Here is a 25,562-nt window from a genome sequence, read left to right on the forward strand (position 1 = left end):
CCTCGTAGTCTACCAATATTATAAGAAATCTTTTCTATGTAGATAGATATGTATAAAATGTCACCGCCTATTTTTTAATGGGGAAATTACCAAACCCAACACTTTTAGATCGCGATAGTTGGGTTTGGTCCGTTTTGCAAAAAAAAAAAAGTGTTGGGTTTAGTAATTTCCCCTTTTTTAATGGCCCTCAACGCTCTTCCCTGTCATCCAGTTTAGGAGAGTTCGAATAGTTATTGTCTATATATTGTACATTTTCTTGTGCCTAAAAGCTTCTGAACCTTTTTCTCATCAATCTCAAATCGCATGGATATATTATTTCATCGTGGGTAAACATTGAAGCGCGTCGGTTGCGCTACGCAAATTAAACACGCTGACTACGTCGGATACGTCGAATACGTTAAATACGTCGGAAACGCCGAACACACCAACATCGTTAAATAGTCGGAGAGCGCTAAATTGTCGATCGGCCCTCGGCTTAAGTGATTCTCATTCAAAGATCCGGCCAACAAGGAATACGTCAAATACATGCAATACGAGCATACGTTAGAAGACATACATAAACTCGCTGTCGACAGCTAAGAACCTCGACCATCTTCCAACGCTCTTCAAAGCCTCTCTTTTCGACTCACATCATGCGGATTGCTCAGCTCATCTCTTTGTGCATCAACTCTCTGCTGGCTGGTTTAGTCAGCGGAGAAGCGTCTCCTCCAGCGCTAAACTTGACCCTGACGCCAAACTTTTCCAATGGATTGCTCTCCAGCCTGACGGGCGAGCTTATCATTGCATCGCCCCAAGTCAGCGTCAACCAGACGTTAGTTGCAATGCCCCTTTATGTTGCAGATGCTCCCACGCAGAGATACGACGGCAGTGCTCTGGAAGCAAGAGACAGCAATGGCCCGTTGCTTCTCGAAGCAAGTGACGGTGAAGCGTCAGCGATGACGCAGATACGCTTTTGGAATGCCGCTCGCTCAACCAGCGGCGACGTCACACTCCGCTTCACTGGGTACCCGCGTGTATTCAACAAATCCATTCCCGGCGGTCCTCTATTCGACATGCGCACCAACGACGACGGCCTTCTCGGATCACTGTTAGCATTCGTCCCTGGGCCTGTGGACACGACAACCAACTACACAGTCACAGTGTCATGGAACTTTACCAACGTCCCTTCGTGGACTCGGGGTGTGTGGAGCTGGGGTGAAGGGCCTGACCCAGTCACCAAAGTTGGCGACATCACCACGTTCCTGTACTCGTTCTTCGCAGTAGGCCGAATCGACAGCTACCCACCCGAGACCACAGTCGGATCCAAATTCGGAATGTACTGGTTCCAGCAGCCGCCATTCAACACCACTGCGGTAGCTTCGTTCATACAGCGGTTGCTGGACGTCCAGACGTCTTTCTGGGACGACACCAGCGACGACGGCTACCGCGTCTTCATCCGCTACAACGAGAACAACTATCTCGGTGGCACCGCTGTGAGCCGGAGCTTCATGTTCGGCTGGCACAACACCAAAGTTTCCACACTGGACCTCAACTTCTTGCTTGCCCACGAGATGACACACAACTGGCCCGCGCTCTCCGACTCCGTGTCCAACATTACCACGTATGTAGAAGGCCTGGCTGAGTTCTACTCGACGCGCTTACTTTGGCGGAACGGCTTTATCAGCACTGCTGAGTACGTCAAAAAGGCCAACGCGATTGTCAAGCAGTACTACACCAGCCCTGCAGTCAACTTGACGGATGTGGAGGCGCAAGAGCAGGCGTGGCAGTCGCCCAGCGCGCAGAAGGTGCCGTATGGGAGAGGCTTTTTGTACTTTGCCAATGTCGATGCCCAGATGCGAGAGAGGTATGATGGCATGCTAAGCCTTGATACTCTGGTTCTCAACATACTCCAGCGTCAGAGGGGCGGTCTTTCGTACACTTTGGAGGATTGGTTCGATCAACTACGGCAGTATCTCGGCGAGTATGCCGTTCAAGAGTATGTGCAAATGGCCAGTGGTGCGCCGCTCATCCAGCCTCGGCAGGGAAGTCTTGGGCCTTGTTTTGAAGTTTCTCGGAAAAGGACGATGCCGGATGTATATCAATGGGTGACGGAGAATGGGACGGATGGTATTTCGCTATGTATCATTTAACAAGTTGAGTGTTTTCCGCTCCAGAGAATCTGCTTTACGCAACCGTAGTTGGCAAAATCCTAATTTGCCAAGCATCTAAAGAATTGCATCTAGCATGTGGGATTTAGCCTGGAGCTTCTGTTCGTTTAATCTCAGCTAGGCAACTGGTTTCACTGCTCCTAGACTTTTGAATCGATGTCAGTGGAGTTCAGCTACAGACTGGAAGGCGATTTACAGATGACGTCGTCCCTCACGCTTTGAAAGGGGCCGTCAACCAGAGACGCGGTAATCCTTGTACACAGTATATCATTTGTTCATGGGGCAAGTCTAAGCCACTCTTGGCAACCATCGGCCACCCCTCACCCATTTGGCTTAGTGGCCGAATTCGCCCCTGGCACGGCGTTTATATACATGCATGCCCGACCAACTCTAGCCGAACAAGAATAACGTCAAAACAAATCCGTTCATCTCTTAACAAGAACGAAATGGCTTCAACGAGAAAGGGCAAAACTGGACGCTCAAATCCACGAAAATCACACCGTAAATCCCGTCTCGGCTGCGTAGAATGTAAAAGGCGTCGCATAAAGGTACGGTGAACTCCCTCATTAGCTAACCAATATCTTCTGACAAATGTGCTTTCAGTGCGACGAGGGAAAACCCTCGTGCTCGTTTTGCATTAGCCGAGCCGTTCGGTGCCGATTCCCCACTGCCCTGCCTTCCAATCAGCACAGCCCAGACGCCTCAAAAAACAGTCCCCAGCCGTCAAAACATGGAATGCAGTCAAAACCCGCTGAAAATTGCGTTGCAAGCAGCGACAAGCCCAACAGAGTAGCATTTTCCATGGACCTAGAAGACACGATCCTGTTTCATCACTATTGCACCTTCACTTGCTCGACATTTGGCCGTTCGAAAGACACGCAGGATTTCTGGAGGTGTGCGGTTGTCGAGGTCGGCTTTGATTACCCTTTCCTGCTGCATGCTACCCTCTCGGTTTCAGCGCTTCACATGGCGCATCTCAAGGAGAATACCGACTACCTGCCGAAGGCAAACGAGCACTGGGATATTGCCTTGCGATCTGCAACATCCCTTCTATCAGACATCAGCGAACATAATTGCCACGCGTTGTACGTCTTTGCCATGCTTTCATGCTTCCAGACACTAGCTCGAGGCCCGAAGCCAGGAAATTTCCTTCTTTTCGGCAACGGCGATAACGCCGAATGGCTCATTTTCTTTCGAGGCCTTCGCTCGATATCTCAAGTTTTTTCTGTGGATAGTGTCCACAGGGGCGCGGCTGCCATCATCTGGAGTACAGCATTGCAGAATTTCGAATTCAGCCCGGCGTCTGACCCAGCGTTGGAACCTGAGCCCATCGCAGATCTTCGTCAATTACTTGCTGGACATACGGCAGGAGACCCTGACTGGCCCACATATGTGACGACACTTAACCAGCTGTCTATGTGTTTCTCTATTGTATTTGATGGATCTCAAACTCATGCTCCTACGCATGCAAAGGAAGTGTTCGCCTGGATGCACAATATTTCCGACCACTTCATCCTTCGCTTGCAACAACATCAACCGGCGGCCTTGACACTGTTTGCTTACTTTGTGGTGCTGATCAAGCAAATGGAGCGAGGTTGGATGATGCATGGCTGGTCTAGTCATCTCCTGTCAGGAATCTACGACGCCATGGAGCCTTCCAAGACGCTTTGGCTGCGCTGGCCGATGGAGAACGTAGGATGGCTCCCAAGTTCATAATTTTCTGCAAGTATATAGAGCTGTTCCGCATGTGTACTTGTCACTTAATTTTCTTCTGTCCGTTTGAAAGTTGCTAATGTCTGAGAGTTGCGGATTCGTCCGAGAATCACTTGTTCGTTCAAAGTTGCGGGTGTATGTAAACTGCCAAAAAAGATTTAAATAACTTGTAAAGTAACTGAGTTACCATTCTGCTTCAACATCTCGCGCTATGGACTTAGGAGCATCGGAGTATATGGTACAGATTCTAATTTTTAGCCCGCTATATATATAATCCAATTTCATCGAATAATTTAAATCAATGTCTCTTGAATTTTCAGGTCGCCTTGTAGAGATTAAGCTGCCATCTTGTTAATCGTAGGCGCTATTTTCTTTGTGGCCCCCATGGCCCCACTTTCCGCTTCCCGCACGCGCTTACCCCGCCGCCACAGGCGGCTGTACCTACCGCACCACACCATCGGTAAACGTCATGACGGTTCCACCTCCACACACCTCTGGTAACTCATAAGCACGGCCAAAGCCACGGGCACAAAGACCCCCACAGCTTCATTTTAACAGATCAGTGACCGGCGACTCGGGTGCGGACAAAATTAATCTTCGTGATGACATCAACATCTGACACGGACGACGAGGAGAATTTCCCTTTCGAATACCAGCCTATCGACACGTCAAATAATGAGATTCGCGTCATATACCTGCAGGCACTGGAGCATCCACAGGGCCCCGCAGACGAACCGGTCATCCGCTGCACCCTGGAAAATGCACGACTTGGCCGCGGCCTGCGGTACACGGCCCTATCATACGTCTGGGGAGACCCAAATATCACAAAACCAATATCAGTAAACGGGAGGCCATTCCCCGCCACAGTAAACCTGCAGACCGCCCTCCGCCAATTGGCCTTGGAACTGCGGGACCAATATTCAACAAAGGAAATGTGCCTGTGGGTCGACGCCATCTGCATCAACCAGTCCGACCAAGCGGAAAAGACGCAGCAAGTGTCTCTCATGGGCCAAATTTTCGCAAGAGCGAGCAGCGTCCGCGTCTGGCTGGGTCCATCCCGCGACCACAGCTCCCTCGCCTTCCAAACCCTGCGCAACCTCACCGAGATGCGCTACGCGGAGCCGCTGCAGCACGTCGACTCGTGGCCCTCATTCCGCTTCTCGTCCGCGGACACGTTCGAAATTGCCGTGCAGAAGTCGCTCGACGGGATCCTGTATTTCTTGTGCACCGACCAAGCGTCTAAGCTCTCCGCCATCTTCTCGCTCCTCGACCGGCCCTGGTTCCGGCGCGTGTGGGTGATCCAGGAAGTCGCGTTGTCGAGCAAGGCGTTCCTGGCCTGCGGCCCGGACGCGCTGGACTGGGAGGACTTCTGGACCGCGTGCTGGGTCCTCATGGGCATCCGCGACTACCTGCAGGCCGTCATGCCGCACGCGGGGCAGAGGTCGGCCGTCGCGGCGACGACGCTGACCAGGAAGCTCGGCAGCGTCACCACCGTCGGCTTTCCCTGGGTCCGCGGCCAGCAGACGCTGCTGCTCTTGCTTAGCATGCTGGCGACGGACACCGACGCCGCGCCGCTGGAGGCCTCGGACGAGAGGGATTTTGTGTATGGCTTGCTGGGCTTGGCTAACGATGCGGCGTATCTTGATATCAGGCCGCACTATTCTAAGGGGTGGAGGGAGATAAGGGTCGAGGTTGCGAGGAAGTGCTTGATGTATTATGGGTTGGACATGCTGTCTTTCTGCGGGTTGCAGGGCTCTGTAAAAGACTTCACCGCCGCTTCTCCATCCTGGGCGCCGAACTGGGCTTCCGGAGATCTTCCCAGGCCGTTGAGCATCGGATCCGTTTTCAGGGTCCGGGGCGGATGGAAGAAAAGCGCTTACAGCGCCAGCGGAACTATGGGTCAGACAGTAGCGGATTGGTCTTTCGGTTTCAATGGCGGCCTCGCGCTTTCGGCAGTCAGTGTCGATTACGTTAGCGTGCTGGGCGGTATTCTGCCGCATAAAGATACTGGAGCCGATCATGAGACGGGGCGAGACCACCAGCTCTCCATATGGTTATCTGGTTTAAATGAGCTGTTAAACGAACCCAACTCCATCTACAACACGGACGAGAAAGTTGCCGAGGCATTATGGAAGACGCCCATTGCCGACCGGGGACAAGTCTACAACTACGAAACGGAGCGGGCAACCGAAGACCTGAGGGCTGGCTATCAAGCGTTGGTTGGTGATGAGAGGGGAAGTACAAGCCAAGTCAAGGCTGCCAGGTATGCAGCAATTGCTCGCCGTAAGCTCCGTCGGAGGCAAGCCTTCAAAACGTCTGAAGGATACTTGGGCATCGGGCCTCACGGAATGCAGGTTGGAGACTTTGTTTGGATTGTTGTGGGTACTTCCGTACCTCTCGTGTTACGTAGATGTATGGCCGAAGCTTGGTGCATTGTCGGTGAAGCTTATGTTCACGGTATAATGGATGGCGAGATGATGGGAGGAAATGAACCATTCAAGACAATCAATATCATTTGAACTCTGAGATCATGGAAAAAGTGATTAGTCCTTTCCTTTGTGAAGCCACTGCTTGCTTCTGGTAGAGCAGCCTTGTGACAGGCAAGTCCAGAATGTCTGAAGATTTCCGGTTATACAAGCGGTTCGATGACGTAATTGGAGAATGGCTAACCGCAAAGCGGAACTCGCAGGGAAAACCGAACGCGTCCGATATCGAGAACATATGCACATAATTGCTAAGTGAATAACTCTGTTCGCTACGTGCTCTGCCATCTTGAAGGTCGAACGTCTGAACCCATACCGCACAGCTTCGGAATGCAGTTGGTGTGCTATGTGCTCTGACATGTTGAACGTCGAACGTCTGAACCCATACTGTGCAGCTCGGCTGCATCGACTAAACGTCGGCTGAAGTCCAAACTGGTGGCGCATCACGAAGATCTTGCCAATTTTGACTGAGAGGTTCAGCCGACGTTCCGCCACTGCAGTCGAGCTGCTTCCTGCATCTTTCCTGCGTCTGATAAGCAGGAGCCTGGGAGTAGGCTATTCGCTTGAACTGCCGAAGTCATGGATATGAGTTTTTACAGAACCTTAAGTACAAAGTAGAAAATTTAGTATGGTACTTATAGCCGCGAGATTTAATGATGCCTGCGTTTATGGGGTAATGCTTAGAAAAATCATAGAAATTTTTTTTTTAGAATTGATGGAACGATTGTAATTTTGTCTTGATGATAATTGGAATGGGAAACCGCATGAGTGGCAACCGCTTCCGAGGCAGATCATTGGCTCTGACTCAAGAAGGGAAGTGGCAAAGCCTACGTGAAAACAACGGGCTGTTGTCTAAAGGAAAAAAAAGCTTCACAAGAATCATCTGAGCGCTCTTTTCTCACTAATTTTAGAGCTACTGTGAAACGAACACTAAATCATGGAAAGACAAAGCCTCGTCTGAGATCTGAAGTATAGTGCCGCTATTTAGTCATCCGCGGAACGGTTTTAAGAAGAACGACGATGACATGTAGAATTATGAGAATGATGCACGAACGTTAGGCACGGCGGAAGTTGCCCTAACCACGAACCGGCCCAGAGGTTTTAGTGGAAAAAACATAAATTGCTACCTAACGCCAACATAGTCCGAAATCGTTTCGTTACTGGCTTCTAAGATTTAATCATTTTCCAGTTTTTTTTGTTCCTTTTCCTCTACGGTTGATAAATCTTAGTGCAGAAAAAACAAGCAGAAAGGAACAAAAACCAACAACAAATTCGAAATTTGACAATCTGATGATCCAAGCTTCCACATGTTTCGTGGATGCGACATAAACCTTGAAGAGTCCCTACATTGCAATAGTTAGCTGATTATCGTTTAACTTTCCGGGCAATACGTACCGGCAGCGAGAAGAACTCCATCACTCAATAGGAATCCCATGTTCCTTGAGCTTGTGCTTCTGAAAATCCCTCATCCGGAAGTATCCCTTGGGCCCGGTGCGGTCGCAGCCTGGCTCCATGCAAGGGAACTCTGATTCCTTATGAACCTTCCTCATATGAGCGATGTAATCGGAGCCCTTCTGGAAGGCATGTTGATCGCCTTGAGTGCCCGCCGACCTCCACTCTGGGCAGTCGTCGTGTGGACAGGACCGAGAATTGCCAGAGACATCATCCACTCCGATATGGTGGTAGTTCCGCAAATGTTGGGTCAGGTGGTCTTTGCGCTTGAAGCCATTGGCTCCACGGTATTTCCTGCAGTGTTGGCATGGAAAGCGTCGGACATTGGAGCGATGGGTGTCCTGGTGTCGTTGGAAGACATCGAATCGAGAGTAGGCCTTCTCACAACCTTCCTCTGGACAGAAGAAAGACGCATGGCCAGTTTCAGACGCGTGTATTCCAAGGTTAGTAAAGCCTGAGAATACTGACTTGCACTGATTGCATGCACGAAGCTCGGAATGTACGAGGCGAACGTGAAATTGGATGTCAGTTTGGCGCTGAAATGTGAAGTCGCAGCTGAGAATAGGGCAAGCCCATGCATGATGCTCGGCCGACGAATGCATACGGAGCTCGTAATTGTATTTGAAGCCGAGGCCGCAAGTCGCGCAACGGTATGGTGATGAGACGTTCGTGTTCGTCGAGCCTGAACTTTGATGCTGCCGAAGGGGTAATGGCAAGGCTGTATCCTGTTCTTTGACTTTGGTAGCCTGAGTTGGGGCAAAGCTGTTCAGCGGCTCATGGTGTAGTCGATTGGGATCGATGGTATCCGTGGAGTCGAAGTTAGGAGCCGGGTATCCAAGGAAACCCTGTAGGTCCCCATGCGCAAACTCATCAATGCCCTCGACCATCGCAGTATTGAGCCCGGACGTGGCTTCGGGCATTGACACGTTAGCCCAGTCATTGGTGGTAGATTGGTCCGACAGGAGTCCTGGCAGTGGAGGGTAGACAGTAGCAGAACTTTGACCCATAGACTGAACGTCGTTGTGGTAGCCAAATGTCGTGATGCCGGATTGAGAAAGGCCATTAGAATTGAGCGTGCGGCTTGTGACTGGCGTTACCGTTTCAAGATCGGCTGGGCAATACGGCCAAAGGTTTAAACCGCCGGTGGACTGCTCGGAAGGGAAGCCGGAAGTTACAAGGATCGAAGAGTTCCCGATTGATTCAAATACGTATCCTGACGCAGCACGTACATCGGTAATTGGATCGGCATGTGGGTTGAAGGGCAGATCTGCATCTGGGTTGATCGGCAAGTCATCACGAAACCCCTGTTGCTGACAGTGTTGCGATCTCTCCGCCCTTTTTCATTGTCAGTGCTAAAAAAAAAACCGACCAGGATTTCTCCATCGCGGCCCGACGATTAGCAAAGAGAAGGGCGAGCTAGCGCAAGGTTGTCGTCTTTGCGTGACCGTATCGGGGCGGAAGTGTGGAGGGGTGAGTAAAAGCGGCAGCGAGGCTGAAGTGCGACGTGATTGGCGGTGGCGCTGGGAGGAAAGGCGAGTAGGTGCTGAGATCGCCTCGGGGACAGCGGTAGATTCATAGACAGCTGCCAAGAGAACTTCGCTGCTTTTACGCAACCCCTGCTCTATGTGAAAGGGCGAGGTTGCTGTCCACTCATGAGAGCCAATCGTTTGTCAGACCCACGGTGGAGCCTTGCTGCCACGCTGGTAGACGTGGCGTGTTCTGAGCATTTGTCGGGCACCAGTCAGTCAGCCACCATTTCTGAGCACTGGTTCCAGTTGAATGAGCCTCCGGCCAGCGTAGCGGCATGAACCTTTCCTTGCCGACCAGTAAGCCTTGCACCAGAAGGCAGCGCGGCTCAAGCTGCAATTTCATGAGCATTTCGAACATCGCAACACATATTGATACCTAGCACGCGAAGGAGAGCCACAGAATGTGTAGAACGGTCTAAATTTACAAGCAAAGGAGCTTACGAAAGCAGTTTTCCAAGGCCAAAAAACTGCACTGCCAGGGTATGTAAAATGGAATCTTTGGCGGCATGCGATGACGCATGAACGTTCTTGAGTTGAAAGGGCGCATAGTGCACCTGGGTGGGGGTTTTGAGACTGAGTGAGGCTGAGATTCAGCCTTGCGATCAGCGCGGACAGACCAGCGAGAAGAGGTGTGGTGGCACAAAAAAGGCGAGGTCATTGAAACGAGTACGGCGGACGAGATGAGCCTACCACGCTGGCACCTTCCGCCGACCGCAGAAGCTGCGGAAGCGCCGACGTCAGCTCCGTCACAAGCTCGGAACCTCCACGTTGCAGCCCGCTTTCAGCTACGTGCATCCATATTCTAAACCTCTCATCCTCTCGGCGCATGTCCTGAACACACCCATCCGCTGCCGCTCCTGCACCCCCAATCCCGCCCAAAATGACGACGCGCGGCCAATTCAACACCAAGAACCCCACCATCAAGCGCATCCGTACGTTCCCGCCCTTGCATTCCTGCCGCTCTTCCTCGCTCGCTCCTCCCCACCCGACCGACCCGCGACCTCACCAACCACCACCCTCCCACCCGCGCAACCCACCCACCCACCACTAACCCCCCACGCACCCCACAGTCAAAGAAGCCGCCGAACTCGCCTCCCACGCCTCCCCCGACTACCACGCCGAACCCCTCGAAGACAACCTCTTCGAATGGCACTTCACGCTGCGCGGTCCGCCCGCGCCCTCCCCCTACGCGGGCGGCCTCTACCACGGCCGCATCATCCTGCCCGCGCAGTACCCGCTCCGCCCGCCGTCGTTCCGCTTCGTCACGCCGACGGGCCGCTTCGAGGTCAACCGCGAGATCTGCCTGTCCATCTCGGGCCACCACGAAGAGACGTGGCAGCCCGCCTGGGGCATACGCACGGCGCTCGTCGCGATAAGGAGCTTTATGGATACGGATGCGAAGGGGCAGGTGGGCGGGATCGATAGTACGGAGGTCGCAAGGAGGAAGATGGCGGCGGAGAGTGGGGCGTATAGGTGTGCGGCGTGTGGGGGCAGGTCGAATGCGGAGATTATGAGGGAGAGGGAGGAGTTGGCGAGGGAGGCGGAGGGGGAGGGGAAGCAGGAGGAAGAGGCGGTGCCGGAGGAGCTGAGGTTGGCGTATAGGGAGGATTTGGCCAAAGAGGAGGAGGGCGAGAAGGCGCAGGCGAGCTCGTCCGCGGCGGCGGCGGAGAAGACGGGAGGAGAGAATGACGCGCCTATGTTGTCAGCCGCGACGCCGCCGAGGACCGAACCAGTTGCTGCAGCCCCGCCGACTCAAGCCCCGACTACTACTACGACCACGACGGCCGCTGCGCCGGCGCCGCCGAGAGCTGCCGCGCCTGGCGCCCCTGCTGTCCCTGCGCCGACGCGTACCGTGCCGGCTGCTGCTGCTCCGGCTCTGCGCCAGCAGCAGCGGCCGCTTGACGACGGTGTGCCGGCCTGGATCGACAAGGCCATCTACGGTGTCCTCGGAGCCCTGGCGTTCATGATCCTCCGGAAGTTCTTCTAAACCTTCTGTCTATCCTTTTTCCTGCTATCGGCGGCATTGCTTCAGAGAGACTGTCTGAGAAGACAGTCGTTTGTTTTCGTTCCTGGGTGTTTTCAAGACGGCTGGTTTAGCGTGGCGTTTGGGGGGCTTTACTGATACCATCGAGCCTGATAAAGAGAGCGAGGTTTGTGAGTCTTTTTTGTTTGACGCTTCATTTTTAGAGAACAACCTTATCACGCGTAGTAGAGATTTGCGCGCCTTCGTCTGGCTCACTAAAATGTATTTCTTCTGGGGTTCACCTTTCACCATGTTGGAGTTGGCGCGAGGGCTGACAGAGTGAGTGATGCTGAAGCGTGAACTTCGTCATTCGTCCGTTTGTGACTTGGGCTGAGTGGACTTTCCATTAAACATTAAATCGTTTTGATTTGTATTTCAAACTCTTTAACTTTCCCGTTTGTCCTTTACCAGCCGTTTCGTAAGTTAACCCTCAAAACTAGCACACCTTACCCTCGTCCGCGAATCAACAATAGTTTTCGCCAGCACGTGCGTGTAAAAAAAAAAAAGACGTTAAATGAGACAGAGTTAGGCAAATCGGGAAAGAAGAAGAAGGAAAGAAAATCAATCCACCACCCCCGAAAACCCCCCGAAACCCCCCCAACCCCCACCACCAACACCACTCACACCTTCACCTCCTTCCTCACCTCCCACCCCTCCCCATCCCCATCCTCATCATCCTCCCCCTGATACCACGCCCGATCATGCGGGAAGTGCCGGTGCCCGCTAATCACGCCGCCCCGCCCGATCTCCTGAAACGACCCGTCGCTGTCGTTGGCGTGGTGGTGGTGGTACCCGTTCGCCAGCACCGGGTGCGGCAGCGACGGCGGGTCGTCTGTCGTTGCCGTCGTTGTCTTCGACGTCTTCGATGTCGTCTGCTGGTGCTGCTGGTGCTGCTGCTGGTTCTCCTGCGTGTACGAGTACGAGTGCTGGTGGTGCTGGTGGCTGTTGCTGTTGTTCTGCTGCGACTGCGACTGCGAGTGTGAGTGTGTCGGCGGCTGCGCCTGCGGATACTGCAGCGCTGACGCCGTCGTCGTCGTCGTGATGGCGGGAGGTGGCGGAGGCGGGTGCAGGGCGAGAGCACCACCGGCACCACCACCGCCACCACCGCCGACTCCGGCTCCGGCACGGCCTCCGCTGCTGCTGCTCGTCGCCTCGTCGTCGGCGCTGGCGCTGGAGGAGCGGAGGGCGTGGTGCTGCGCGGACTGCTTTTCCTGCATCTCCGCCGCGCCGTTGGTGGTCGTGGCGGCGTTGCTGTGGTCCTGGTGGCTGTCTTGCTTGTGGTGGTAGTGCTGCTGATTCTGCTGTTGCTGTTGCTGGTGGTTCTTATTCGCAAGAGCGAGGCCAGCGCCGGCACCAGCACCAGCAGCGAAAACGCCGGTTGAAGGGGCGCGGGGCGTGCCGCCAGCGGACGAGGCGGGGCCCATGAGGCTGTTGTTCTTGTGGAGGGGGTCGTGGGAATGCGCGGAGTAGGAGGTTGTGGCGCCGTCGCGGGAGGCGATGGCTTGGAGTTGATCTGTTGCAGGGGCGGGCTCGTCGGCTGGCGGTTTTGGAGAAGGGGAAGAAAAGCGGGTGTAAGCTCGCAAGGGGGGGTGTGCACAGTGTTTCAATATCAAACAAACACAAAAGACAGAGGGAGAGGGGGTGTGCTGCCCAACTGTGGTTTGTATATACGGGGGTTAGGACTCACCTGAGGATACGCCGTAGACTTGCGGGCGCCGGACGTCTTCGGGCGTGGGGTCGTCGCCGGGGTGGAAGGCTTCGGTCTCGTTCTCGTCGAAGTCCTGGCCCGGGTTGGCCGTCTCGTACTCGAGCGTTTTGATCAGCCGGTACAGGACGACGGCGAGGAGCGAGCCGAGGGCCGGCCCGACCCAGTAGATCCAGTGGTAGCCGTCGAACGTGTGCATGATGACGTCCGGGCCGAAGGAGCGCGCCGGGTTCAGGCTGCCGCCGGTGAAGTAGACGCCTGTGGGTGGTAGCTCGGTCAGTTGGGTGCTCTCTTTTTCTCCAGTTCCTTCATAAATGTTCTTTCGCACTGACCTGATAGTTCAGCGATGAACATGGCCAAACCGATGCCAATGGGCGCGAGGAAAGTGCCCTTGTGCTTCTCTGCCGCGAGCATGAAGACAGTGAAGACCAGCATGGCCGTGAGGAACATCTCGATGAAGAGACCCCGCACGACCGACGTGCCCCTCAATTGTGTGCGCACGCTGAGGGTGCCGGGGAAGAGACACGATACGATACCGGCAGACGCGATACCCGCGACCAGCTGGGTTACGAAGATGAGGCCGCCTCGAAACCAGCCGACGGCGCCGATGAGGCACATTCCCAGCGTGACCTAGCAAGGAATCAGTTGGAAATTTGAAGAGAGAGTAATAACATGGGAATTTACTGCGGGATTAAAGAGCCCTCCGCTAATACGGAAGAAGGCCCAGACATTGACGGCGAGGGAGAAGCCGAAGCCCAATGCGACGTAGAGGAGGTCGGAGGTGTTGGGAATGCCAGTAGTAGAGCTGCTGGAGGCAGAATTATTCGCTATTTGCGTTGCCGAAAAGGCAAAGAAGAGAAACATGAAAGTTCCAACGAACTCTCCCAGCATGGCGATGAAGTGGTTCCTGACGCTGTTCGGCATCCAGCTTATGCCGCGAAGCCTTCGATCCCGTCGTTGGGGGGCTTGGTTCTCTACATCACCATTGGGGCCGGCACTCTTCTTCCTCCTCCCGGGAAATACAATGTACTTCTCCGAAGGCTGATTGATGTTCATGGTGGGATTGGCGGCTGAGAGAGCGCTGCGAAGGATGCCTGAGTGAAGCGCATGGCTGAGCTGAGTAGTGTGTGTGTTATCAATGAGAGGACCTGTGTCGGGCAGCAGACCGCATTCATCCCGCCGTGGCTGCGAGTTGCGGAAGCATGACGATAGTGGTTGATCTTCGCACGCGTCGAGTGGAGCCCCGGATGAAGCCATGTGGGGATGGCGCCGCTAGCCTCCCCATCCTTCCGCCGATCACCCACCCCTCTATCTCATCCTCGCTGAACTTCAGCCGCAGCCCATCGTCAGATTTCAGCCTTTTACGTAGATCCAATTGGCCTAGGTTTTATAGTCTAGGCCTCGCATCGACCGATGGAGTGGTTCTGTACGCCGTCACTCCAAAACTTCGACCGGCAGGACCGGCATGACGTCGCGAACAACACCTGCATGCGAGGGGGCCGTGATGCACGCGCACACTAGGTACACCTTCTAAGACTCAGCCGCGTCAATCCCATGACAGCCTTTATGTGAACCACGGTCCATGTATTACGCGATGGTGACACACTTTATCGCCCTGCATGCGATTGGGCAGGCAAGACTTCCAAGAGGTGTCGATGTAGATACCTTATGCTTGGCCTGCTGCATGTGAGCCTAATCCTCCGGCCCCACTGGCTTCGCTAATCGACGTATGTGTCGTTCTTCCGGATAATCGGATCTGGCAGCGTTTTACGCATCACATTCAACACCCTCCCCTCTCTGGTGTGAGGTGTGTTCATTCGATACCAAAGGGGTTCTTCTGCCCTATAGACTAAATCCGGCAGAATCTTGGGCGTACCAAATTGTGGGGATTTATTTTCCGCCCCCAATGATGTTTCGAGATGCAACGAGGGTGGTTGGACTAAGCTCGGGTGACATGCAACGGAAACTAACCATTTTTCTTTCCCTACGCGATCGTCCTAACTTTTAGCAGCAAAGCGCGTACCACTCCAGACCCCCATTCTGGACAGTTGTGACATCTTCTGAAGTAGCACATGATGCCGGTATACATGCTCTGCTCCTACTGCACCTAAAGCTTCACAGACTGTACAGCTTACATCACGAATAGCGAGGCTGCCATTGCCCAGTCAGAATAGACTGTTATTTTTTTTTCTTAGCTCCGCGTTCGTTCCAGGAGATAAACGCTGCCACGTTCACATGGCCCAGGGATTTCCCAGAAGACGCAAACTACAAACATCAGGCCACCCGGTTCCCAGCACGTCGGGATCGTTCCACGTTACACAACTCCATCGCAAAACATCGACGAAAGTATGATATAGTACCTATGTCGCATGCGCAAGCTATGGAATTTCAAGTTTTCGAGGGATAGCAATTCAGGTTAATGCATTAGATGGCCATAGGTACTGCTTCACGCAGGCAACTAGTCATTTATACCTTATGAGGTGGTAGTTGTTGTCACATGCAGGCTTGATGTCCAGGCGGTCGACTACATGCAGACCAGATTCGAAATTTCTGCGCTAATCCTCCGATTATCCGTGCATGTACCTATTCTGGCGCCAAGTCTTGGCGACGGCAGGAAGTAGGAGAACAAAGGCGGGGTCGATCTGTAAAGCATTCTTATTACTCTACCGTTATCTTGAATCTGTGGGTGTCGACACGTTCGCTGGATTGACATGACAAATAATTTGAATAGTTAGCCATGCCTTCAGAATTTTCACGCAGGAGACACGCAAAGACAATGATCAACCAATAAAGTGATTAATTCTCGACCGCGTCTTCGACAAACAGCCGGAGGCACACATATGCATTAACAACTCTCCAACAAGATTACCAACAAATGCTAGACATTATCAACACCATCATCCATCCACCATATCCTCATTCATGCAATAACCAACCCTTTTTCACAACGCCGGCGCATTAGGATCCTCCATGCACTGATCCACCCGCATAAGCTGCTTGCCCGTGCCCTTCGCAATCTGGATGAACTCGCGCAGATAGCTAACCGTGCTGTTATACAAATAATGCATAACGACCAAGTTGCCGCCCTTCTCGACATCGCGCTTGAACGCATCGAGCTGCTTCTCGGGCGTGCTCGTCTCCGCCCACAGCCAATCCTCGACATCAACGCTCCAGTTGACGATATACGGGCTATCGTCGCCCGTCGCGACGGCCAGACGCTGACGCATGCGCGCACCCTCGTTGCCGAAGGGCGGGCGGAAGTACGACGTGTGCAGCCCTTGCAGCGTCTGGTCGACGGCGGCGATGTCCTGGTTGTACTCCCAGTCGATGGCCTCGTAGTCGGGGAGGCCCTCCATCTTGGGGTGCGTGTACGTGTGGAGGGCGATCTGGTGGCCCGCGGCCATCATCTCATTGTAGACGTTGGAGAGGTTGGTGCTGGGGTCGAGGAGCGGCGCGCCGACGGTGAAGAAGGTGACCTTGATGTCTTCTTCCTTGATGATCTTGAGGACCTCCTGGGCGTATTCGGGGGAGCCGTCGTCGATGGCGAAGGCGAAGCTGTTGGGCCGCTTGCAGGCGAAGATGAGGTTGCCCGAGGGGAGCTTGCTCGGGATGGTGAAGCCCGAGGGGATGGCGCTGACGATTTCGATCTTGCTGAGCGTGACCGGGTCGGCCTTGTAGAAGCCCTTGAGCGCGACGCCGATGACGCGCTCCTTGTTGATGTTGAAGTGGTTGATCGGGATGTAAATGTCCGTGTCGGTGGCGTAGCGGGCCGCCTCGATCGAGTCCCACGTCTCCGGGTAGGGGGCGATGGTCTCGTCGCACGCCGAGTTGTGCTGCTGCAGAGCGACGGTGAAGGCGTTGGAGCCGGTGTAGGCGATGTGAAGGTAGCTGCCGTCATACGAGGTCATGTCGCGGCAGGTGCCTGAGACTTGAGTGTAGAAAGCGTAGTCGGCATCGTCGGACACGATGGTCAGCTTGTTGGAACCCCAGGTCAGAGTCATGCCATCATCAGCACCGTGCCAGTTGCCAAGGGCGTTGCTGTTCTGGTTACCGAACTGGTCAATGACAAGCGCGGAAGCAGTGCTCGAAGGAGCGGGAACGGTCGAGGTCGGGCCAGCGGGAGCGGACGTGGTAGACGGAATGTATTCGCTTGCAGTGTTGCCGCAGTAGAAGGCCATGGGACCGAACGTAACAGCCTTGGTCATCTGGGCGAAAAGAATGGTGGAGATCTTGGACGTGTCGAGTCCACTGAACTTGGAGAATGGAATGCTGTACAGCTTCTCAGTGCCATCAAAGGTCCAGCCGAGGTCGTTGCTGGTCACGGTGATCAGCTTGGTAGATTCACCGCCGCAGGTAGAGACAGAGTCGAGCTCGACCGACAGCGTGGTGCCGGCATCGGCCTTCATGCGCATGGAGATTCCACCGTAGGTGTTCTGAGCGTTAGTGCAGCCAGTCTGGCTGTAGAAGTAGCTGCTGGTATCCTTGGGGGTGTAGGTGACTCTGTTCGTACTCGGGTTGACGACGATGGAGGACATGGTGCCGTCATCGGAGCTGGGCTCGAGCATGGCATTGTAGTAAAGGAAAGTCAGACGCGACTGAGAGACCCAGTCATCGATGAGGAGGGCCTTGCATTCGCCGGTGGCAGTAGGTGCGCTGCTCGAGATCAGGGTGGTGGTGGCCGAGTTGGCGGGCTTGGAAGTGGTTGCAGAGGCACCGCTGCAGCCGAACTGGATCTGACCGATTTCCCAAGTTGTGTCGGTGCTGGAGAAGCCGCTCCAGACGAAAGCGGTGACGGCATCGGCATTTGCACCGGTGAAGGAGGTCAACGGAATGTTGATGGTCTGGGTGGAACCGGTCAAGCCCGAGACGGTATAGTAGTAGCTGGTGTAGGAAGAAGCAGAGCAGGCAGTCTTGGTTTGGATTTCCAAAGCGAAGGATCCACCGGAAGGACCCTTGACCGGGAAGTTGATGGCGTTGTAGCCGTTGGTAGAGGCAGCCTGGCATTCAAACGTCTCATAAAAGTAACCATCGGCACCGGGCTTGAAAGAGAGCTTGCCATTTGCGGCGCTGATCTCGGTCATCGACGAATCATCTGGGGAAGTCAGCGGAAATTCAGATTAGGGGTATGGAAGCGCACATACCGCTAGTCCACGAGTTCAGGCTGTTCTGGTTGGAAGACCAATTGGAGAAGTTGTCGATGACCAAAGGACCGGAGCAGGCGGCATTAGCGCCGGCGAACAGAGTCGCGGCCCAAGCCGCAATGTTGGAAGCGCGCATGATGAATAACGAACGAAGCGAAGGACGGGTAGCGACCGGCGAGGAAGAAGCGAAAGAACGAGGGTCGAACACCCTCTGGGATTTGTACCAGCTTGGGATGCGGAGGTGAGGTGACGGTGAGGGGAAGCACAAGGTAAAAAAGAGTCGCGGCGCGTGGCCCCGGGTTCATCAATGTCGAGAAAGATGCATGGCTAGTGTTGCTATTTCGGTGAGCCCAGAGCTTGGCGGAGGAGCCGGTGCGTCGCATGCATTGTTTGTGCCTGGCAGCACGCTGGAAAAGGCAGGCGGCGCGTTTCACGCAGCGTCTTTCGCCCGAGCTCCCCTGGCGCTATCACCGCAACGAGCGGCGCCAAGCGGTGAGCCGTCCCCACAAGCAGATCTCTTCTGACGCCGTGCCTGTCATCACGGGAGTATATGCGGGGATGGTGCGAGAGGCGGCTGTCAGCTCGTGTGTGCAATTGGCGTGGTGGAACCGAGGCGCGTCCAGACGCGAAAGGGCTGCAGCTCTCGTATTGAGGGGCGAGAGAGTTGATTGTTCTGGGGGCGAAGGACCACGGGCCGCAGGGGTCGTGCGCAGGTGTTTCGAGGGTTTGGGATGTTTCGCCGGGCGGGACCGGGGTGGATTCGTCTGCCGGCCACAGGCGACTTTTCGGCTCCGCGGCTACAGATACGAGCCTCAAGAATCCCGCAGCTTGGCCGCTGTGTAGAATAAAAGTGAAGGATCGGCCGCGTTGTTTCCATGGCGTGTTTGTGGTCAGAGATTGGCCCCGCCCTAAGACCCGGAGGATCGCCTTTCGCGCTCCGTCTAGCCTGTAGCGGCAATCGTGACGAGCGGAATGACCAACAGTATATCCGACTCCACCTTGAACTCGTCAACGCTTCCGGCATCTCGTCACACCGTTGCAGCAAAATCGCCCCCATTGCTTGGCCAGATCCTTCCGAGCTCCCTACGGAAAGATCGCCACTCGTCACCGCCATCCCCTGCTTACCCCTCGGAACACGGCATGTCGAAGTCGACGTCGTTGCTGGTTGACAGATTTATACCATGCCTCGACTCTGCTTTCGCTCGCGTTCAAATGCTTTTCAGTGCCACTTCCACACTCCCACACCTCAAGAAAAATGAGAGGCCATGCTTCATGATGAAGTCAAACTTCTTGCTCTTTTCACAGCTATCAAAACGCTCGTGTATTAAAAACAATGTAATTCCCGCGCGCTTTGTGTTTGTTCTCCACAACTCTATCCGCAGATGTCTAGAGTGACGCGATGCCATACATACAAGCCATGCCCAAACACATTCAAATCGGAGATGCGACAGAGTCATGTGCAAGACCACTCATGCTCAGCGAGGAAGAAAACTACTTAGTATGCTGGATTATAATTGGTACAGAAGCGTGCAATATTCGCGCGTCGTATTAACAGAGGCCCTCTCTCAAGTTTTTCATAGTCATCAGCAGTGCTTCATTCAGCGCCCTTGAGGATTTCATCCCACTTTGCCTTTTAAAAGTCTGTTCTTGCATCCAAGCGATACTCTCTTGATCGCTTACAGCTGTCTTTGAAAAACATCGAGTCTTTCGGTCTTGTCCTTCCGACTGCTTTACTCTGTATGGCACTGTGGCATGGATGGGTTGCAAAAACTCATGATAGGCTTTCATCATGTTTCTCAGGAACATTCATGTCGTGGGAGACTGGGACGCCCGCGCCTTCCTCTTGTCGGTGGCTGCCACTTCCTTTTTCGGCTTAGCGGCCACTCACGATCATATGCCCTTCTTTTGCGCACCACAACGTCTTCTTCTTCCTCTTCTCTTATCGTAGTACCACCAGCTACTCACGCGTGCATGTGAGCGACGCACGTCAACTACTTCGTCAGGCCTTGCCCTCGCAACACTGCGACTACGCTCACCGCAGCTGCAGCGCCCGCCAACAACCATGGCGACAGCAAAAGTAAGTTGCACCACCCTCACCTCAACGGCGCTCTCACTAACTCTGCTGCAGAAACGCAAGCTTGACTCCATCAGCGACGGTCCAGCTCCTTCAGAGCCTGAGGCAAAGCGCCACCACACCATCAACCGATGCCGCCTCACAGAGCTTCCCGATGAGCTCCTCATCCTGATTGCCGAGCACCTCGCCGGCTTCGACGACCCCATCACTTACGTGCACCAGATGGACGGCAAACTCATCATCGAACATCCCAAGGCTTACCATGACGTTTCACTGGCTGGTCTGCGTGACCTCTCTGACACACTCTCCATCGAATTTGAGAAAGCACTGCACAAGAACGGCATCATCACTTTCGAAGACCAATACGCATGTGCCGAATACTTCGACCCAGATACGCTGAGCAGCCATCCCAATTTGATGAATATCCGTCTAGCGACCCAGCGCATGCGCTTCAATATCTGGAAGCTTGGTCATGCTGAGAAGATTATTCCAGCGATGTCACAACTGGCCAATTTGAAGAGAGTACACCTTGGTGGCGCCTGGAGGGACAAGGATGGCCCTCTTAGGTTCACAGCTACTCCGTCGAACGTGTCTTTCTTCAGGCCCCAGGTTTGCCTGCTATCCATGATCTTGGTTTCGTCTGCTCTGAGACCACCGAAGTTCAAGAAATCACTTATAACGTTTGGACCTGGACACTTTGGTCGTAATACCATCTACTCGGAGTCCGACGAGGAGTCCGACGAGGAGTCCGACGAGGAGTCCGACGATGAGTCCGACAAGGGTTGGCATGCGGGCAATTCTATCGAAGTCAATTACGCTGCTCTTGACGAACTGATTGCCATCTGGAAGCAAGATCAAGGCACTCTAGCCTGCACTAGCTCCATAGTCTCCATGGACGGAGAGACTGTGAGCAGTATCTGGAAATTTCTTGTAGCTGCCTTGCGCAAGGAAGATCCGTTTGATACTTAACGGCGGAAAAAGAAGTTTGAAAAGGGATTTCCTGGGTTTCAAGAAAGAACTTGAAGAGCCAGAAACGAGAGCTTGCTGATATATCGGAAGCGTATGGAGCAGGTTCCAGAGTTATTTGGCTGGTGCGTAAAGATGGGAGACAATGCTTTGGCTGGTCCCCACCGAAATCGAAAATTGCACCAATGGTACTACTATCCAGTATATAATCTTGCTGGAAGCTTTCTCGTCCTTTCTTAAGTATGTCAAAAGTATTGCATTAATTAGCTCGTGGACTCAGTAATTCGTCGTGAATTTGAGGCGCATTGGCTGCTGCAAATCATATGGCCTGATAAAACTCCATGCGCTTGGAACGGGGTAGTAGTAGTGTAGAAGGGTGTGATGAAGAGCGTCGAAGGAATTAGCGAGAGATTTTGAGCAGATGAAGTCAGGTTTTGAAACCCTTGATCTTGACTGCATATACTATCGGTTAGTTTTTGGATTTTACAATGGAACATGATCCGTGAGGCTCTACAGAAGTGCCAATTATTGCCACAGCGGTGCAACGCTCGCACACTAGCGAAATTTGTCGTCCGGGTAGTAACTGAACAAGCAATAGTTTTTCACTCGATACTGATACTGACTCCTGACTCCAAAACAAGACAGTGTGGCTGGACACAACGGACCCCCAGATTCAACAAAAGCGCCATTATTCTTCAACCATTGCCCCCTCCGCTTCATAATTAATGAATTCGTTTTCCTCCATAAGAGGCTGATCAGCAATTAAGAACTCACATATGTGGAAGTGCCCATTCTCCTTCGCGAACTCCATCGCTCTCTTCAACTGCGCGTGATCCTTCCCGTTATCAGCTGCACCAGCCTTCAGAAGTACCGCCACCATATCAAGACGCCCATGCTCGCTGGCTCCTTCAAGTGCGGTTCTGCCATTGGCGGCGGAAGCCTTGGCATCCACGTTGGCGCCTTTGGTCATCAGTTCCCACGCGATGCCAATGTAACCCCCCATGGCAGCCAGCTGAAGGGCCGTGCCGCCACCATCCCTGGCTGGTGGAGCATTGACTTCTGCTCCATGTTCGAGCAGGAGGTTGGCTATGTCCATGCTCCCAATCTCGGCTGCTCTTTGTAGTGGAGTCCGTTTCACGGGCCCATTGGCGGGAAAATTGACATTGGCGCCGTGTTGGATAAGTAGCTTCGCAACTGAGACATCTCGTGTGCCGACTGCCGCCAGAAATGCAGTCAACCTTATGTAGGTTATACTGGTAGTCCTGGAGCCGCGGAAAGAAACGATTTCGAGTTGGGAAACAATGCCGTTTGCGTCACAATGGGCGCCGAGGAACATTTCGATTAATCGTGTCCGTTGGGGCTGGTCCTTTGTGATTGCTACACCGAAAGCGCTTGACCATCCTCTATGGTTCCCCTCACGATACTCCAGTTTGTTGGCGTCGGCGCCTTTTTCAAGCATCATGCTGACAATATCTTCTTGACCACACTGCACCGCATATCGTAAAGCAGAACTGCCATATCCTTTTCTTCCAAGTGGGTATCGTTTGGCATGTTCATTCATCAGAAGGTCGAGCATTCCCCTACTAGATAAATGAATGCATTTTTCCAGTGCGCATTCATCATGCGGCTCTGCGCCTCTACTGAACAAATATCGTGCCATGTTGATATTCTGATTGTCCACTGCGGTAGCCAGAGCTGTATCTGCCCCTGGAGAATAAGGAAAATTGATATCCACCCCGGAATCTAAGAGGATTTGGACAAGCTCTTGATCATTCTGCTTCACTGCAGCCATGAATGGAATACCATCAAAGGACGCCCCTGCAAAGAGCAGTGCTTTGATTATGGATCGATTTCCCCAGCGAATGGCGAGTTCTGATATGTATTGCTCCAGACTGGATACAAGGTAGGGAGCGGCGTTCGCTTGGAGTAGCATGTGGGTGAGACATGAGTTACGCCGTTCGAGCGCTTCAAAAAGTGGGGGTCCACAAGATATGGTCTGGCCTTTCGCAACATATTCATAAGAGACCTCAAGATCTGCTCCAAGATCAATCATTCGCTTCGCAACTTCCTCTTTTTCGTTTCTGACCGCATGCAAGAGAACATAGCCCAGAGCTCTCGTATTTGTGGCTGAATTGATCCTGAGGAGGTGCTCGATGAGCTCGATATCCCATATCTCAGAGGCAGCCTGCGAAACAGCAGCAAAATGTTTATCTTCTCTTATGCAGGACATCCCCCGTCGATCGATGATCAAGCTGCGAACATCAGGACGCTCTAGCCGAACAGCGGCTGCGAATGGCGTGATTCCATTGTATCCAATGCTGTTTACATCTGCACCCGCGTCCAGGAGGAGTTCGATTAAATTTAGATTTCCACTCTCGATCACAAATTGAAGAGTGTCTTGGGTGATATGGGCGCCTCTCAGAAGAAGTTCTTGGACCAATGTGGCACTTCCACGTGCTGCGGCACTGTCAATCAGTGTCCATTGTTGAGGCTGCCAATCTGGGACTGGCTGGCTGGCGGCTCGACGATTTAGATCTGCTCCCACACGAACAAGGTTGTCAATAACCCTCATGCAATCTTGCTCTTGGAGGATTTTCAACGCAGACAGGAAAATCCCTTGGTTCCAAACATAATGATTTCGTTGGATATGTGTTGAGAGAACATCCCTGAGAAATTCATCATCTTTTCTCTGGATCAAATCCCAGACCCATTCCTCGCTCATAACACCTCCAGAGTCATGCAGTAGCTTAAAGATACTTGGGCTTAGCCTTACATAGTCTTTCAACATTAGTGCTCCCAAAGCGCATTCAAGAGCACCGGCTGGGAGGAACTGCGTATCTCCCCTCTTGAACGTTTTTCGGACATCCACGTTGTGCTTCAACAAGACTTTGATGACATTCTCGTGACGCAATTGTGAAGCTAGCTCAATTGGTGTATATCTGAGGTCTTCAAATATACACACCTCGTTACTGGGGCTTATGTTCGCAATGTTTTGGCTAAGAATTAGGTGCACAATGCTGGCATCACCTGATTCGATTGCACCTCGAAAGATGGTACGTGCAATCGCCCTGGAAGTGTGATCTGAGGCACCGCGGATGTAACGGTAGAGAGAATCGCCTATGTCTCGTCCAAGGCAATGGATGGAGTCCCCAAAAGACAAGGCCACGGTTCCGGCGAGGTTGTTCGAGAGTGAGAACAATGTTCGTCGAAGTTGAGTAGTTGGCAGCAGCCGATGATCTGGATCGACGATGTAGTTGAAAGAAGGTGCTTTCAAAAAGGCCGGTGGTAGAATGGAGTCCAATATTTTAAAAGCTACATGAGTAGCAACGCTCATTCCGGGTGAAGAGTCGTTTATGGCGGTGCTACCCACGAGCCGCGGGTCACTTGGGGAGGAAAGTTGCTCTGGGGTGATAGTTGAACAAAGTGGTGAGGGCGAGAGACCTCTCATCAGTAGCCTTGGATCAACAGTCAAGGGACTGGTCGGTAAACTCGGCTGGATTTGATAACGACCCCCGCTCTGACCAAGCTCATGCTGGAGCCTGTTCTCGAAGAGACGAAATGGGAGATCAAACATCAACTGTTGTGAGCTCTTCTGTGGTGAAGTTTGATTTGAGATCAGCAGGATCTCCTCTTCCCGGTCAAGCTCCGGCGGCGGTGTGTGAACGGTGATACCAGAGGGAAGCCCAGATGGCGGCGCTGTGATATTGTCAGCTTTTAGATTACTTCAAGCTAGATAGGCGTAGAGCAAACCTTGATGGTAATTTCCAAGATGCCTGTACCTTCTCGTACTCCTGTCCAATTGTTGTTGTGGGATCCTGCGGCCACGGTCGTAAAACACCGAATCCCTGCCTTGTACCTGTCGATCGCGCCTCATATTGTCAATCTGCCGCCATTGCTCGGACGAGAGGTTCTTGGACCATTTCCAGCGTTTGAAGTGCTTCTCGTATTGGTTTTTCCTGAGGTGCCGTCAGTAAGAGGTTTTCAAGCTTGGATCTGTATATCACCTTGCAGAAAACCCATGTCTCTCTTCCATGAGCCTTGATACTGCCGGCAAGGCCATATCCCTCTCCAGGTAGAGTGATCTCAGTTCGTCTTTCAGGGCGTCCCACTGGTCTTCGGTGTGTGTTTCAGCCATGTTGGACATCGTGGTTGAGGGTCGGAGGTTGCGGTTGGTAGCGGGCGCCCATAGAAAGGAGACTGGCTTTTCGAGAGAGGAGAGAATGGGACGAGGCAGGCCAGAGTCTTAACCTCGAGTTGAAGGGCTCAGCCTTGCTGCGTCGGGGAAGCAGGGCCTGGGACCGAACCAATGTTATCGCTTCATTCCGCGAA

General features: G+C 53.3%; 8 protein-coding genes across 8 annotated transcripts; 4 read left to right on the plus strand and 4 right to left on the minus strand.

Annotated features, from left to right (window-relative positions):
- Positions 1-632: 632 nt before the first annotated feature.
- On the plus strand, positions 633-2,129 carry LTHEOB_4261 (uncharacterized protein; the record flags this gene model as incomplete). Its single annotated transcript, XM_035513276.1, has 1 exon — positions 633-2,129. One exon carries the CDS (start codon positions 633-635, stop codon positions 2,127-2,129), a length of 1,497 nt encoding a protein of 498 aa, XP_035374965.1.
- A 2,333-nt stretch (positions 2,130-4,462) lies between these two features.
- On the plus strand, positions 4,463-6,379 carry LTHEOB_4262 (Heterokaryon incompatibility protein; the record flags this gene model as incomplete). The annotated part of the gene is made up of 1 exon (XM_035513277.1): positions 4,463-6,379. The coding sequence occupies one exon, from the start codon at positions 4,463-4,465 to the stop codon at positions 6,377-6,379; it is 1,917 nt and encodes a 638-aa protein (XP_035374966.1).
- A 3,825-nt stretch (positions 6,380-10,204) lies between these two features.
- LTHEOB_4263 (Ubiquitin-conjugating enzyme e2 j1) lies at positions 10,205-11,311 on the plus strand (the record flags this gene model as incomplete). Its single annotated transcript, XM_035513278.1, has 2 exons — positions 10,205-10,256; positions 10,395-11,311. The coding sequence occupies 2 exons, from the start codon at positions 10,205-10,207 to the stop codon at positions 11,309-11,311; spliced, it is 969 nt and encodes a 322-aa protein (XP_035374967.1).
- Positions 11,312-11,967: 656 nt separating this feature from the next.
- LTHEOB_4264 (Major intrinsic protein) lies at positions 11,968-14,108 on the minus strand (the record flags this gene model as incomplete). Its single annotated transcript, XM_035513279.1, has 4 exons — positions 11,968-12,884; positions 13,035-13,310; positions 13,385-13,682; positions 13,737-14,108. 4 exons carry the CDS (start codon positions 14,106-14,108, stop codon positions 11,968-11,970), a joined length of 1,863 nt encoding a protein of 620 aa, XP_035374968.1.
- Positions 14,109-15,994: 1,886 nt separating this feature from the next.
- LTHEOB_4265 (Glycoside hydrolase protein) lies at positions 15,995-18,329 on the minus strand (the record flags this gene model as incomplete). The annotated part of the gene is made up of 2 exons (XM_035513280.1): positions 15,995-18,144; positions 18,194-18,329. 2 exons carry the CDS (start codon positions 18,327-18,329, stop codon positions 15,995-15,997), a joined length of 2,286 nt encoding a protein of 761 aa, XP_035374969.1.
- Positions 18,330-20,255: 1,926 nt separating this feature from the next.
- LTHEOB_4266 (uncharacterized protein) lies at positions 20,256-21,236 on the plus strand (the record flags this gene model as incomplete). The annotated part of the gene is made up of 2 exons (XM_035513281.1): positions 20,256-20,270; positions 20,322-21,236. The coding sequence occupies 2 exons, from the start codon at positions 20,256-20,258 to the stop codon at positions 21,234-21,236; spliced, it is 930 nt and encodes a 309-aa protein (XP_035374970.1).
- A 424-nt stretch (positions 21,237-21,660) lies between these two features.
- LTHEOB_4267 (uncharacterized protein) lies at positions 21,661-22,569 on the minus strand (the record flags this gene model as incomplete). The annotated part of the gene is made up of 2 exons (XM_035513282.1): positions 21,661-21,686; positions 22,008-22,569. 2 exons carry the CDS (start codon positions 22,567-22,569, stop codon positions 21,661-21,663), a joined length of 588 nt encoding a protein of 195 aa, XP_035374971.1.
- A 2,302-nt stretch (positions 22,570-24,871) lies between these two features.
- Positions 24,872-25,377, minus strand: LTHEOB_4268 (uncharacterized protein; the record flags this gene model as incomplete). Its single annotated transcript, XM_035513283.1, has 3 exons — positions 24,872-24,929; positions 25,013-25,189; positions 25,238-25,377. The coding sequence occupies 3 exons, from the start codon at positions 25,375-25,377 to the stop codon at positions 24,872-24,874; spliced, it is 375 nt and encodes a 124-aa protein (XP_035374972.1).
- Positions 25,378-25,562: the final 185 nt, after the last annotated feature.

The sequence above is a fragment of the Lasiodiplodia theobromae genome (assembly GCF_012971845.1).
Source record: "Lasiodiplodia theobromae strain AM2As chromosome Unknown scaffold_11, whole genome shotgun sequence".
Taxonomy (NCBI): Eukaryota; Fungi; Ascomycota; class Dothideomycetes; order Botryosphaeriales; family Botryosphaeriaceae; genus Lasiodiplodia; species Lasiodiplodia theobromae.